The sequence below is a fragment of the Platalea leucorodia genome, assembly GCF_965183815.1.
Source record: "Platalea leucorodia genome assembly, chromosome: 4".
NCBI lineage: Eukaryota > Metazoa > Chordata > Aves > Pelecaniformes > Threskiornithidae > Platalea > Platalea leucorodia.
In genome coordinates, this window is record NC_138826.1 from 58,554,992 (window position 1) to 58,569,087 (window position 14,096).

General features: G+C 43.9%; 1 protein-coding gene across 1 annotated transcript; it reads right to left on the reverse strand.

The window, feature by feature from the left end:
- Positions 1-2,081: 2,081 nt before the first annotated feature.
- Positions 2,082-10,435, reverse strand: LOC309589714 (aldo-keto reductase family 1 member B1-like; the record flags this gene model as incomplete). Its single annotated transcript, XM_082310191.1, has 6 exons — positions 2,082-2,087; positions 2,765-2,848; positions 6,062-6,139; positions 6,824-6,940; positions 7,626-7,793; positions 10,370-10,435. The coding sequence occupies 6 exons, from the start codon at positions 10,433-10,435 to the stop codon at positions 2,082-2,084; spliced, it is 519 nt and encodes a 172-aa protein (XP_082166317.1).
- Positions 10,436-14,096: the final 3,661 nt, after the last annotated feature.

The window sequence follows — 14,096 nt, forward strand, 5'->3', positions numbered from 1 at the left end:
ACATGTGTTGGGGTAAGTGAAGTGGTGAAGCTATGGAGGTGTGCTTCTTGAGCAGCTTATAGCAGCAGCCTTACTGCCATTGTAGGCTGCTGTGATTGCTGTGAGGCAGCAATGGTCTGCTAGAAAGGCACATACTGTTTTTAAGTCATATGGCTCTAGCTCTGCTGCAAAATAGAAGGTACTTTGTTTTGCAGTAACTGACATCACCCAAACTTTTCTCTTTTTACCTTTGCTAAAGTTGCTGCAGCTGAAAAAAAAAAGCCATTGTCTCTAAACAAACGGACAATCTCTGGCTTCTAACTTGTTTTGAATTTTTTACTATTATATGACTACTGTGATCATCTAGTCCAACTTCCTGCCTACCACAGTCTATAAACATCCTGTAAATAACTTTAAGTCTGATAGCTGTGATTAAATTGGAATGTTGTTAGAAAATTCCTATGAAGTAGAGACTATTTCTGTGGCTGTATGCCACAGCCTGAAGTGGGTATTGCTCCCGCTGCTGTAGCCAGACAACCTGATCACAGTCTGAATGCCTGGAAGCACAGCACCTTCCATGTAGCTCATTTTCTAACTGCAGCTATGATGATATTCTGTAATTGATCTTTTCAATTTAGCATGTTTGGGGGGAGAAGAAAAGAGAAGACCTGTAACAGGCACCTTCCTGTCCATGCCGCTGCACTGTAACTGTTGGGTGTTGATTGCTGATTGGCTTTTCAGACCTCTTTCTCTAGAAGAGCTGCTGTAGGAAATCCAATTTGACAGAATTGCTCTGCTGTTTCTAGGGCACCTGTTATTCAAACAGCTTGCAAAGGTCTAAAGTAGCTCAAAGATTTGTCATCATTTCCTTTATAGACTTAAAAACCTCAACTACAAAGAAAATCAGTTGGAAAAGGATATCCATGAAGTGTGTATCCTAGCCCTGAACCTTAATTACACAATCATCCTTCCTCTCTGCAGGCAGTGCTGATCCACATTGTTCTTCTGCTGGGCTGGAAGAGCCTAAAGCAATTGCAGGAGTTTTGGGTCATGTGTCAGAGTTCAAGAGCAAGAAGTCTTGATTCACAGACACCTCACTGAAACTCCCGCAGATGGATGGGCTGCAGTAGCACAAACTTTTTTTTTTTTTTTACCAGAGAAAACAACATCCAGTGATATCCTTTGAGTCAAAACACAAGCAGACACTATCTAGGGAGCAGTACAAGAGAGTGAAAATTCACTGCTGGCTTCTATGAAGCTGCCCAACTTTTCTGCTTGTTAAATAAGACAGTTGCCAAACAAAATAATTCCTCTGTGTCTCCTTTATCAGACTTTGGATTTGCTGGGAGAGATTCACAGTCTTAACTGCAGCTGTTCTACTGATAAAGGCAGTATTTATATACTCTTGTAGATATGCTAAACCAAACATAGAAATCTCCTACCAGTTTATTAGTTTTTAGCAGTTCATAAATAGGAAACCTCATTAAGAAAATGGCTCCTGAAACATAGTTCAGCAGTGTCCTCTAAAGAGCTTTCAGTCTGTTACACTGAAATTACTGAACTAAGAATACCAAGCAGCATATTGTCTTATCTCATAAAGATCTTCTGATGTTAAATGGATTGTCTTATACTAACAACTAAAAGATAGTGTATGTTTTGACCTTTTGTCCAAAAATACAGCCACTAGGAGAGTCTAAATTTCTCTAAAATTTGTCAGGTTTTATATTTATGACAAAGACTGCTTTTCACAAATCCCAAAGATTGGGGTTTATTAAACTTCTTTAACTATCATTACGAAATGATAAGAGAATATATTTTGCTACAACTGAGAATTTTGCTACAAGAGCAGAGCAAAGATATAGACGAAGGACTGATATAACTGTGGTTGATAATAAGGGAAGCAAATGCACGCATGCTCGAGGATTACCCTTCAGAATGCCTGTGAGCTACCTTCACCCATCTTGTAATACATATTCCACTTATGTCATGACTTAATACATGTGGAGTGGTACAAATCGCTTGAAACAATGATATATGGTCCTGATCCCTGGAGGATCTGAGGACGATGCCAGGCTTCTGAAAAAGGATCATCCTTGTGATTTTTACATCTAGAAAAAGAGAGTATGATTAAAATGCTTTAAGGATGTAGTCTTAAGGCTAAGAAGAAAAAGCTTTTTTCCCCTGACAAAAGCTCTGCAGAACTAAAACTGTGAACTACAGTAAAAACACTAACATGAGTCTGCTTAGTTTACACAGGACAGTGGAAGTTAATGCTCTGTAACCTTCACGTGTACCAGTGACCTTGTTCTCAAAAGATAATGTTTCTTTTGCTTAGCTGAAATCGCCAAACTTCCCTGCAATATTAAACCGCTCTCTTGTGAACTCCTAGGTCCGTAGTATGCGATTAGATAAGCAGGTAACCTGGGAAAACAGAATAAATTGCAGATCTTGGTGAGTCTGTATCTAGACGCTGCCTTAATAACATTGGCATAAATGAAAAAATGTCATACAGTTACAGTGCTGGTGGGGTCTAATTTCATCATATTTGTCTCACAAAGTGGTAAATTTAACATCTCTTACTTGATGTGTTCTAATGAAGGACACCCGCCTTCTTACTTTTAAAGTAACTTTTTGCATTCCTAAAGAAATAACCTACATGTTATCTGACAGACAAAGTTTTTTTCCCAGTTCTAAGTACGAAGGGGGTACTTCGTTCCACCGGCAGAGTGGATTTTTCCGTGTAAGCTTTTAACACCATTAAGAATTTTGTAAGATATGCTCTTACCTTAAAATTGTCCTCGATACAGTGTGGAGTGACAGATTTGGGAATTACACTCACATTTCTTTGAATCTGGAGCCGGATAAGCACCTGCAGGAACAGATAGTGAATTACAGCTGAGAAGTTCTGCCTGTCTCCTGAAAGCCAAAAACCATACGTGCCGACGTGGTTACATGGAACAGCTCTACTGATAATTGGAGATGGCTCGCGTAGGAAAAGCATGATAGTAAACCCTTCCTCATTATTCCATGAGCTCATTTAATCATTATCTGTCTCTGAAGCTGAGATGACGGCATGGGAGTGCATTGAACAAGAGTTCAGGATTGGCCAGGGATGCTGTGCGTAGAAGTGGCTAGTGTGCCAATGAAAGCCCAAAGCCATTGGTAATCTTCTGTCCGTCATTACAACTAGTGTTGGAAATAATATTTTTTAAAGCATTACAATGCGTAGAGACACAGCTGGAACTCAGCTTTCCATAATACCTCTGTAAATAGTTACTTTAGCACAAATAGGAGAAATACGTGTCACCAGGGAAAATACTATGGCCAGTATTAACCTGAGCCAGGGTTTTGTTGTACTTGAATGCGATTTCCGTAATTTCGGGACCATCAAAAAGGGAAATATCCTCAGGCTTGGACCTGTGAAAATAAAAAGCAGACTTCAGCAGCTGAATGGCTCACCGTCTTCTCCGTCAGGCACTGTAGTGTAAGAGTATTATTTACATGATAAGAAAGCATCATCTTGCACACTTTAATTCACCATCTTCTCATTGCTCCAGTCCCTGCCTTCATTCTTTGACTTTTATCACAGGTTGACACATGAGAAGAGGCCTGTAGTTTCTAGTATAACGGGTCGCTGTAACATATTTCAGTCCAGCCCGGGATCAGGCTAGGACTTTCTTTGGTCCAGATCGTGAAAATTTCGTCTTGAGAATGGGCAGCTGTCACATCCTTCACAAGCACAGCTGCTCTGGTAAATGCCCTGTCCCAGGTCAGAGAAAGCCACGAAGACTGGAGTAAAAACAAAATTTCTTCAAGTCATCCATTTAAAAACCTAATCCATTTGTCTCAGTAGGACTGCAAAGCTGCTATTTTTGTAAGCATGTGCTGCTTTGTTTTTTGGGTATTTTTAGTTCAGAAGTTCTCTTACATGTTTAATAAGCTCACCCAAGCTCAGTTAAGAATTATTTTCACTACTTTCACCAACCACTTGATCCTTTTTCTCCTACATATGAAGCTCCAGTAACAGCACGGGTATGAATTAGTGGACTGAATATCGCAGTAAGTATGAGAGATGTTTCTCTGTGTGTGTCATTTTTAACAAATCAGTAAATATTTTTCTAATTACATCAGTTTTACTCTGTGGGAGTTTATCCACATCATAAGACTGGCTTATGGTAATGGCTCCAATCTGCATCTAAGAAAGAAGTCTCACAAAGCATTCTTACCATGGTCAGTTGGGTACTCCAAGGGGACAACATGCAGTGACAGAGATCCCTTGGGATTGGCCAAACTTAATCAGCTTTTCCTGAGGAAGACAGGGGTGGCTGCAGCTTCCTGCCAACAGAAGGACACAGAATGTCCTGCATCTTTCATTACTTCATGGTTTAGCCAAATAAATACAGGTGTATTCTCACACAGGTATCAAAAAGCACAGCCTTGACATAAAAGCTGTTTCACTGCCAGAGATGTTCCACCAAATGCAACACCCCAGACAGGCGTGATGTCAGTACTGATGAGTTGGAGAACAATTTACCTGATTATTTGCAGGTTTGTGTCTTTCTTAAGTCTGGTTTGCTCAAGAACCTATCTATCTTTTTGCAGTTGAAGTTGGAAGCTCCAATGGCCTACGCTATTCCCACACCCACCAGCTCTTCCATAGCCTAGAAACACTACAGAAATAGACTTGCTATTGAATTAAGAATTTTTTTTTCATATGGAAAAAATGCCTGTGCAAAGACTTCAGTGGTAAAAATCGTGATGGCTGGGATCCTCTTCTGATGCGGCGTTAGTACAGCACATTGAACCATGGGATCCTGGTCAAAGACACAGGCTCTCACGTCATGTATCATCGTACAAATAAATAACAGCATTATTCAAGATTAGCAATTATTACACTATGATTATTTCAGCAGAATACAACTATTCTGAAATATTATCCCCAAGCTGACCTCCTGCTCCAAAATAAAGGGGTTTTTTTACGATAATCCCTCAGCCAACAACATAATTATCCCATAATAAACAGCTTGTCTTTTGGAACAGAGCGGCTCGACGAGGAGCTGCTCTGGGAGAGCCAGGGCAGGATACCCGATCATCAGTGCCGCTCAGTTTCCCAATGGAGACACACCATTTAGCAGTGGCAGTACAGTATAAGAAGTGCTGTGCTCCCCCACCTCCATCTATTTTCTTTCACGCTAGCAAACAATAAAACAGCGAGGCAGCCCTAATTAGATTGGCACCTCCAGCAGGAAAGAAACAGGAGAAAATAATCTACTACCAGCCTCTAGAGCGGAAGATACACCTCTTCCAAAGCAGGAATCATTTTTATTTGAAGTTGCTATCATAAGCAGCAGCCTGAAATGTCCACTTTTTTCCTTTCAAATGAGCAACAGAAATGTGCCTTATTCTTCATCTGACAGAAGGGGAAAAGCATCAGCGAATTGTTCTGACTCCGGTGAGTCTCTCGTCCTCGTTCGACCTGGCCGTGCTGAGCAGCGGTGGGGGTGGAGGGGAAAGGAAGCCCAAGCCATCAGCCAAGCAGAAATTTGAACGTGCGCCCAAGTCTTGTCTCCCACGCAGCCTGCGCTCGTGCCTGTTTGCGTTGCGCACACAGCTTTAGCGATGGGCCTTGGGCAAGTTCCAGTACTTTCTAATAGAAAGGGGGAATTTTGGATGCTGTGGGTACATTGGCACAGGCGTGTTGGCTTTGCTGTGGTCTGGGCAACTCAGGTGCAACTAGGGATGGGTATGGCTACAGCTAAAGCCACCGATAAATGTCCGGAGGGTGGTGTGGGGAGTGAAGCAACAGTGCATGTCAGCTCAAGCCACTGCAGGGTACGCACACGGTCAAAGATTTCCTCTTGCCATGCCCACCGAGCCACTTCAGTAATCAGTAGGCATAAAAATAATACCTTGATTTTTGGCAAAGCAACACAAGAAGGAGCCCAAGGGCACAAAGAAATCAGCAATCTGGAATACTTCACATCGGAAATTCTCTCGGAACGATTCCCAAAGCAGAAACCTTTAAGTTTTCAGGCTGTTATTTCAAACTAGCAAAAACTTTTCAGCCTGTCAATGACCGTACAGCCCATGTACCCAGAAAATCTGTGTCGCTGGGAATGATTGTGCCATTTCCATCTGCAGGAAATAGCTCCTCTCCTGCCTATCATCACAAAAGAAAGGTGAGTTTAAGGGAAGCTGAATTGTAAGTAGTTAAAGAAATCACTTAGAAATTCTACAAGCGAATGGAGCTGGAGACACGCTGGATATCCTGGCTTATGTTTGTGTTGGGGAGAAGGGTGGCCACAACCAGTAATCTGTACGAACAGAGTAATCTTCAAGAAAATCTGCTTCTTGAGAATCTGTCCTGCAGGCAGAGGAAGGGCAGACACTTTTATGTGCCTCAGTCAGGTTGGGGGAAGGCCAGGGATGTGACACGATGGGGAAACAAGGATTTATTTAACCTGGGAGTAGAGAGAGAACAGAAAAGTAGGAACTAAGTAATTCACAACTGTTTGATCCTGGATAAGCAAATGACAGCCAAATCCCAGACTTTAAGAGGAACTTGCTCTGGATGGTAATTTGATCCATGACATGGAAATGCTGTGCAGGGTAAAATAAGGTGGTTTGGTTTTTTGTTTTGGTTTGGGTTGGGTTTTTTGTGTGTGTACAAGACCTACCTTAAGCAGTCATGGCCTTACCCTTCCTTCCGTGCAGAGGTTTGCCATTATGTCCTAATGAGGTTTAACAACACTCCTCATTAGAGAGGACTAAAGACAGGTCCAGACCCAAAGGAAAAATTGGCAGAGCTCTGACAGATGGCTCCCAGGAGCTGAAGTCTCAATACCTTGAATCCCATGAGCCAGTGCATCAGGTAGAGATCCAAATAATCCAGTTGGATGGCAGCAAGTGTTTTCTGGCATGCCTCCTTCACCAGGGGTCTGTCGTGGAAGGTGGGCCACAGCTGCAGGGGTAACGCTCAGCCCGGGAGCCGCTCTCCTAGCCCCACGGCCGCGGAGCATCCCTGGCAGGGAAACACACGGCGCAGGCACAGAGGCAGCTCCCGATATGGCACATCTTCTCATCTTGAGGAAGTGCCACTTTTGTGCACCTGATTTTATTTGCCGTACTGCCAGTTAAGTAAACTGAGAATGAGATACTCTAAAATTCCAACAATTCATACAACAATTATTAAACAAAATGAAGGAAAAAAGCAAAACTGGTGAAAAATTGACCCACCAGCTTCCACCAGATAGAAGTTACTTTATTTTTCCTACCATTGTTGTTGGGGGGAAAAAACAAAACAAAACATAACATATGGGAGTCAACAGGCTGAGGCCGACGGCGCAGCGGGAGCGACCACGAATACAATAGCCCTGCTTCTTATCTCAGAGGCAACTGAGAGCACGGCCTCAGTTCCTGTCTCCACGGCTGACAATGGATATGGACTACAAAAAAATCCCTCTCAAATCAAGCCATTTTTTTTTCAAGACTTGACCTCTTCCTTCCCTCCATCCACAAAACGCCTTGCCCTGACAGAAAGGAGTTAATTCCCAGACCAGCTTCATCCCCCGGCACTTTGCAGGTTGGCACCTTGTGTCTCCTCCCGAGAGCTGGCCTCATGTGAGACAAGTTATCCAAGGACATACCTTACTGACAATAAAGAGGTCTTCTTGCCTCACGACCTCGTCCCCAATTTTTTCTCGTAGTGCACCCCCAGTTTCACTCTCGTTCTGGTGCAGGTAGGCACGATCAAAGCGCCAGTACCCAACATCGATGGCAAACTTCACTGCATCTCTCCACGTTCCTTGGAGAGACTGAAACAAGAAGAAAAGTCAGTAATTCAGTAAATAGCAGAAAAAGAAGTTTGCTGTCCTCCAAATCTGGAGACCTCACACTCCCAAATACTGAGGTGTTCCAGTTTGGATCTTGCTTTTGTTTCATTTTCTGGAATAAAATGAGCCCTGTGGAACCGGCCACGGGAGTCACCGATGAGTTGTCTGAGCTGATCTGCCCTTTTCTAAGGATTGAACGTTCCCATTCGGACACCAGGCTATCTCGAAATAAGTTCTAATTTGCCCAGAAATTAAAAGCAATTATAGTATGAGATACTGGCGACACGAGGAAATGAATCACCTCGGGAGAGCTGGCTGGCCCTGCGCACAGAGAAGCCGGCTCTTGCTGACACGGGAGAAGGGAGGCGAGAGGACGGCAAAACGCTACAGACAGTGCCACCTCCTGGGTGAAATACACAACTTAGTATTTAATAGCAAAGTAAATCACTTCAGATTCTTGGCTTGGAGACACTGAAGAGTTGTTTGATGACTGCAGACAGATGCTGGGAAATGGCACTTCACACAGAAACACGATTCAAAACCGCGACCACCTCCTGCATTTAACTTCATTATATCCCCACCCATCATCTTTCTTTTTTTTTTTAATGATTTCACTTCTCCAAGTATTTCCAATAGAAGGGTGCTTGGTTGGTTCACTTAAATTAAAAAAAAAACAAACATAGAAACTGCGGCGGTTTTTTCCACAAGACCACACATCATAACCCAATAGCCAGTTTAAAGTTTTACACGTTTTCCTTTTTGCAGCCCTTTTCCCCATCCCACCCCTTCCTATGTGCGAACGCTGCAGCTCCTAGGGCGGCGTGGGAAAGCAGGCTAATGGCGATGCCGGCCAAACGCCGGCCATTTGTAGAGTACCTTATCTCTGGGTGCTGCCCAGGCAAAGCTGCTGCGTAGGAGTGAGCGTTCCCTGGTGGAAAAAAAGAAAAAAACACAACAGGGAGTGATCTGCAGGGCTTTTGAGTGGAGGAGTTGGTGGAGAGCAAAGGTGAGAGTACACCCTGTGATAACACAAAACTCTGTAGCGCGAGATGTTTTTCAGACAAAAATAATTCATTACTTCATAATTCATTACTTCATAATGAATTGATAATGAATTAATTACTTCATTCATAACTCATTACTTCATAATTCATTACATTTTACATGGCGCTCACTGAACAGGACTTCAAGTCGGAGTAACTGGGTAAAGGAGAGGCCCCATTGCCGCACCGAGACACAGGGAGTCGCAGCTGAAGTCGCTGTGGGAACCTTGAGATCGAATAGCTTTGACTAAGTAATCGCAGTGGGTTTGGGCCATGTTTTCATCCCATTAACAACACAAGAGATTTTTGTGGTGCCAGGGATCACGTGTCCAAAATTTTCCTTCTGTTTAGTCCTAACTGGTTCCTGTTGGTGTCCTAACAGGTTCCTTCAGAGAGCTCATCCCTCACAGCATCAGGGCCCTAAGAGGCCCCCCACAAGGCACACTGGGTTTTTTGAAGCTTGCTTAGTTACTTTAGGCTTCTCAGTGTCTTTTGCATCAGATCAATCAAGACTGAAAGGGTTAAACAAACTCAGCCCCATTTGTGCATAAGTTAGGTGACAATTAGCAGCAGATGACCAAAAAATATAGCAAGAATAACTTAAGATCATTTTATGCTGACGGGACAGTGTTTCATGGACTTGGCAGCTTACAACATATTTCATTTCCAGTCTCAAATCCAGGGGACAATCCACTTTTTTTTTTTTTCTTTCTTAAGAAGCTCGCTTTCTTAAAATTTTCAGCTCATTTCCAGACTCCTTTTACATTTATAAGTCAGTATAGCCTTAAATCTTCTGTCTTACCAGAAGTCCATTATATAACATTTGCAGGTAAAGACGTACCCAAACTATTTTCCTGCAAAGTGCTATGTATTCATCTGCTGCCATACAAATGAGTTGTTTTCAGTCTCTAAAGAGTTAACATAAATTCCCATTTCCAAATCCACAGATTGCCACTTAAGTTCCTATATCTGCATGCACTCATCAACGATGACGCCTACATGACATAATATATTCCCATATAATAAAAAATAAAAATATATATATATTTCTCACATAATATAAAATCCATAATGTATTTCCCACATATATAAAATTCCCACTTAAGTTCCTATAGCTACATGCACTCATCAACGATGACACCTATGTGACACAATATATTAATACCCAGTGCCAAAAGCAAAAAAGCAAAGAAAAACAAGCTAGGCAGAAGTGTTTACTTTTGTAGTATGTAATTTTTTTCTGCAGCTATGAAGAATCTCCTTCTACCTGCTCACTACCTGCACTAAGTGAGCACTACCTGCTCACTTCAAAAATTTCCGAAAGGACAGGTGTAAAGACCTACAATACCTGAAATATTTGAAAAGGCAAGAAATGCTGCACAGAGGATTTGCTGCATTTTCCTGACCTGAAGAGGAGATTGCTGTAAGTCTACCGCGATTCTCGGCAATTTCCTGGTGTCACCTGTGTGACCAGAGTCATGGGGACGAGGAGAGGTCCCCAGCTCCAGCAGGTACCTGCCAGGTCCCCAGTCCCAGGGTGGGCATCCTCACGCGGGTGAGCGGTGCCAGGCAGGCAGCCATGCGTGGTCCCCTCCCAGCCACCGCGGGCAAGGAGAGGCTGCAGCCCCTTGCAAAAGTTTTAAACAGGCTTTGCCCCTCCCTCCTGCCCGCTGGCTGGCTGCGGACAAGGCAAATATGGGCAGAAGGGCTATAATAAGCAAGGGAAGGCAGGGATTTTACCTTCATCTCCCCCTTTGGAGTATTTCAAAACTGATTGTGGGCTCCTCACATAAACTTGTTGAGTGAGCTTGTCATGCCAGTTACACATATTGCATTGATGGAGGTTGCAGCTTTTTGTATACCTCATGGTCTCTGCTTTTCTGCAAAAGAAGTGGTATTTGAGGAGTTTGCACACACCCCAAGACCAGAGTCTCACCTGTCTGCTCCTGAACACATCACAAGAAGCCACAAAGCTGTTTGTCTCAGGAGGAAGCACAGATCTGTCCACAGGAGGGATCATTGTTAAAAAAATTCCCAGTACTGCTTCATCCCCACAGCACTGGGCACCCATATTACATATATCCCCTCCACTACCCCCCCGACAGCCCATGGCTCATACTCACGAGCTGCCGGACACAGGGACAACACGGTCCTTTTTAATGAAGGGTTCCCCCAACTTGGAAGAGGAGCTAAGAAATAAACAACGCTTTGTCTTTTCAAGAGCCATCGTGTTTGCTCTGCGTGACTCAAATCTGCTTAATCTGCAAGATCACTAATGGCACACCGTGGCACGTTCGCGTTTCCTGGAGCAGCCGCTCTGTCGGTTTCTATACTTACCCACTTTTCAGAAGCCAAACAGCTTCGGGTGGCCTGTCCCTTGACGCTGTGTTACTGCTACTTCATGGCCTTTCCTGTTTGCATGCTGGCCTACGTTAGATTTTTTACCGTTCACAACTGAAAAACAACTTCTGCATAAATGGAAAAAAAAAACAGTTTTACAAGGCTCAGTGGGTATAGCAGCCTATTCTGGGAAATCCCGAACCTCTCATTTTTATGCAGAGTGGGTTTAAGCCCATCCTGGAGGCTCCTGGGTCCTGCCAGAAGGAGCTGGCATCCTACCTGATTTCAGAGCCCTGCCCAAAATTTTGCAAGAACTCATTTTAAAGATATGAGTGCTAAGCGTTTAGTGTTTATCTAGCCGTTAACGAACTTCCCTGTCGTTTCTTTGCCTGTTAGAGGCAAAACCAGCCCCAGGGTAACACCACGTTTCAACAGGCAGCGTCTCAAATGGCCGGCAACCTGGGGCAGGTCACTCTGCTCCGGCACTTTTTACCAGGTGCAGACCCCGCATGCAGAACACGCTCAACCTGAAAGCATAAACCTGTTGTTTTGAAGTTAACACAGCTAAAAGTCAACATAGCCTGAGGGGCTGAGCATGAGCACGCCCAGCACTGCCAGGGCAGACACCCAAAATACCCCCTCAGGCCAGCAGGCATCAATCCACCCTGCTGCTCCCTACAACAGGTCCCCAGTGGTACCAAACTCTTGTCCTCCAGCGCCAGATTTCCTTTAGGATTTTGTACCTTTTCACATGGGGTGGTTTTCCTCTTGTATCCTCAAGTCATTGCTCGCGCCCGTCTCAACCAGCAGCAGCCACCTCTGCCTGCAGCCTGACCTTTCCCGCACAGCTCTTCACCACAGATCTTCTCGCTCCTCGGTCCCACAGCCTGGCCTTTTCCCCAGCAGTCGGAGCCAGAGCCGGCTTTGGCCACGGCCACCTCAGCCCCACATCCCAGGATTTTAATTGAGATGCGCAGATCACTGCAGCTTTGGGACAAGCCGAAGGACACCCCTTTTAATTTTATTTCTGAGGTCAAAAAGAACAATCCTCTTCTGCCTGAATTGTGCAATGAAAGCAAGGCTTAACCAGCAGTTGTACTGCTCAATGTGCTATGTGGAGATTTGATGCGCTTAAACGGTTTCTCCTTATCTGTGAGAAAAATGGGTTACGTAGAGGAAAGATATAGGATGACCACGGCTCTCTGCATCACCCACCTGATGCCTTGGTGACAGAGGCTGCCGAGGTACCCGTACGGCTGCTCTGCAACCAAGGACGGGAGGAAATTCACTTCAGCTCATTGCAGAAACTCATGTAGATTAACAGCAGACTGGCTTTCCAGTATGGCTGTCGTGCCCCTTGTCCTTCAGTGGCACGTAGCTGCCTCCCTAACGAGAGGGACTCTCCCGGTTCCTCAACCTCCACTCTGCCCATCGCAAAGGCAGACATGGAGAGGGTTATCCCACTCGCTGCTCCGGCAATGCCTCACGCAGCAAAGCACATTTTCATACTAAATCAAACCGCATCCCACCGGCTGCCGAAATTTCAGTCATTAGTCTGTTTTAGGAAAACAATCATTAGCTCAGAGCACCATTTCTTAAGCCTGTGTGAAGGTCTTCGTTCACTTTGCCTTTATTTTTAAGTCCTTGTTCAGTTTTTCACAGCACTTATGACTTTTTTTTTTTTTTTAATTCAGGTAGATTTAGCTCAGAAGCATTTCTCTTCCAGTTTCTTGACTTCATATATGTCAGGAATTTTTTTTATCTGTCAAGCTTTCTAAAGCGCTGGTGACTCCTGAGCACATTTCCACAGGCAGATGCAAACAGTGCCGAGCCTGCCAACTTGAAGCTGGTAAAATATAAGCCAGCCATGTGGGAAACAGCACGGAGTCAGGGCTAAATAGCTCTCTTCTAAAAACTAATTGCTTCATAAAATACCTTTGAAAGGTTGTTTGAGGTTTCTGTTTGCGCTTGTGTGGAGAGTGCTGCCCTCTGCTCACAGCTCCAAGCCCAAGCTGTGCTACCAGAAGAAATACCAGCATGGACCTTAGTGGTAAAGCCGGCCCCGGCTTGACATCACCAAAATTTGCCTGGGAGAAATATGGCCTCAGTCAGGGCAGGACCAGAAACTTGGCTTTAAGTACAGGAGACCAGCGAGACAGGGCTGCCTGGAAGGCAGCGAAGGGCCAGCGCTGGCTTCCAGGAGGGCAGAAACTGAAGCCGTCCCCCAGGGGCTGCTGCAGGCACCGTCTGAACCCCAGGCTGCTGAGTCAAGACCGAGACGCGTCCGTGAGGACAAAAAGGCAGCGACTGCTGGTGAGAGAATCTGCTTAGCAAAGGTTAAACCTGTTGGAAGAGGTTGCCTTTGATGGCTTAAAACCACTGCCGTTCCCCTGCAGGAATATCATCACAGGATTTGCTATCGTGAGCTATCAGACACGACAGATTATTGCGATCCATGAAATTATCAGTAAAGCCATTATTATTAAAATTACTAGTAATGCTAAGTCCTAATATGATTTAAACATTTCATGGTAGTTTAGAGTAGCTACAGTCTTATCAACCCATGGTTTTTAACCTGTATTAGAATAGGTCCTTTTTTGAAGGTCTTTTTTAAATGTAGATCTCATGTGCAGCATTTTTGTATAAATACCAATGATAACTAGTTGATAAGTGACTCTTGTAAATTAAAACAATACTGGAAGAAAAGTATCAGAAAATTATTTCTCTTTTACTTCCACATATAATTTGGGGATTTACAACATATTGAAGTTTTAGAGATTACACGTGTGTGATATATATATTTATTATTATATATATTTATTTTTTTCGATTTTTCTATACTTCTTGAAGGTGGGGAATATCTGAATCTGAGGAGGAGTCTCTCAGAGATGAAGCAGAGAAT